Genomic DNA, 689 nt, shown 5'->3' on the forward strand with positions numbered 1-689 from the left:
CCTTGTGATGAAATACTTACGATTCTGCGCAGTTTGAATCCGCCAGGTCCTGGTCGCGATCCTTGGTGGAAAACCTATTCCCGCCGTGGGTAGTGAAGGAGTCTTCGGCATCGCCGCTGTAGGAGTTCACCTCGAGCTTGTAGGAGTTGCTGCTGTCGTGCACGTAGAAGAAGTTGTACTTGGCCCAGCGGGATTCGCCCTCGAAGTCGGCCAGGTCGAAGCGGATCTGGTTCAGGCTCTGGCTCGTGAGCGCGTGGATGTGGTCGAGGCCGAGCCAGTGGTCCTTGGCCACGTTGCCGAAGCCGAGGACGTACTCGGTCCACGTCCGGAAGAAGTCCTCCTGCTCAGCGTAGTCGTCGCGCCGCTGGATGAGCGTCCAGCCGCCGCCGTCGGTCGTCATGTCGCACCACACGCGCACGGGCCGCTCGGGGCAGCAGTCGTACGGGAAGATCACGTACACGCCGTCGGCGCTGCCGGCGATGGCCTGCTGCACCTCGTGGCAGTTCCGGAAGCGATGGCCCAGGCCCGGGAAGCCCGCGAGCACGGTTTCGTTTCCCACGAGGCCCTCCGTCGTCGCCAAGGTCACGAGGAACAGCAAGCTTGCTATTGCCGGTGGGCTCATCTTAGCGGGACTCTGAGGAAGTAGAGCGATACTTGTCATTCATACAATGGGACATGTGCACGCCCAT

The 689-nt window shown here is 61.8% G+C and overlaps 1 protein-coding gene across 1 annotated transcript in view; it reads right to left on the bottom strand.

The window, feature by feature from the left end:
* LOC119591294 (techylectin-5A-like) overlaps positions 1–652 on the bottom strand; it is a 1,937-nt gene extending 1,285 nt beyond the window's left edge. Inside the window, exon 1 of the mRNA XM_037940021.1 lies at positions 21–652. Coding sequence (XP_037795949.1) covers positions 21–622 — 602 coding nt within the window. The 5' untranslated portion in view covers positions 623–652. The remainder of the gene's footprint in view (positions 1–20) is intronic.
* Between the last annotated feature and the right edge of the window lie 37 nt (positions 653–689).

This window comes from Penaeus monodon, chromosome 28 (genome assembly GCF_015228065.2).
Source record: "Penaeus monodon isolate SGIC_2016 chromosome 28, NSTDA_Pmon_1, whole genome shotgun sequence".
Classification (NCBI taxonomy): Eukaryota; Metazoa; Arthropoda; class Malacostraca; order Decapoda; family Penaeidae; genus Penaeus; species Penaeus monodon.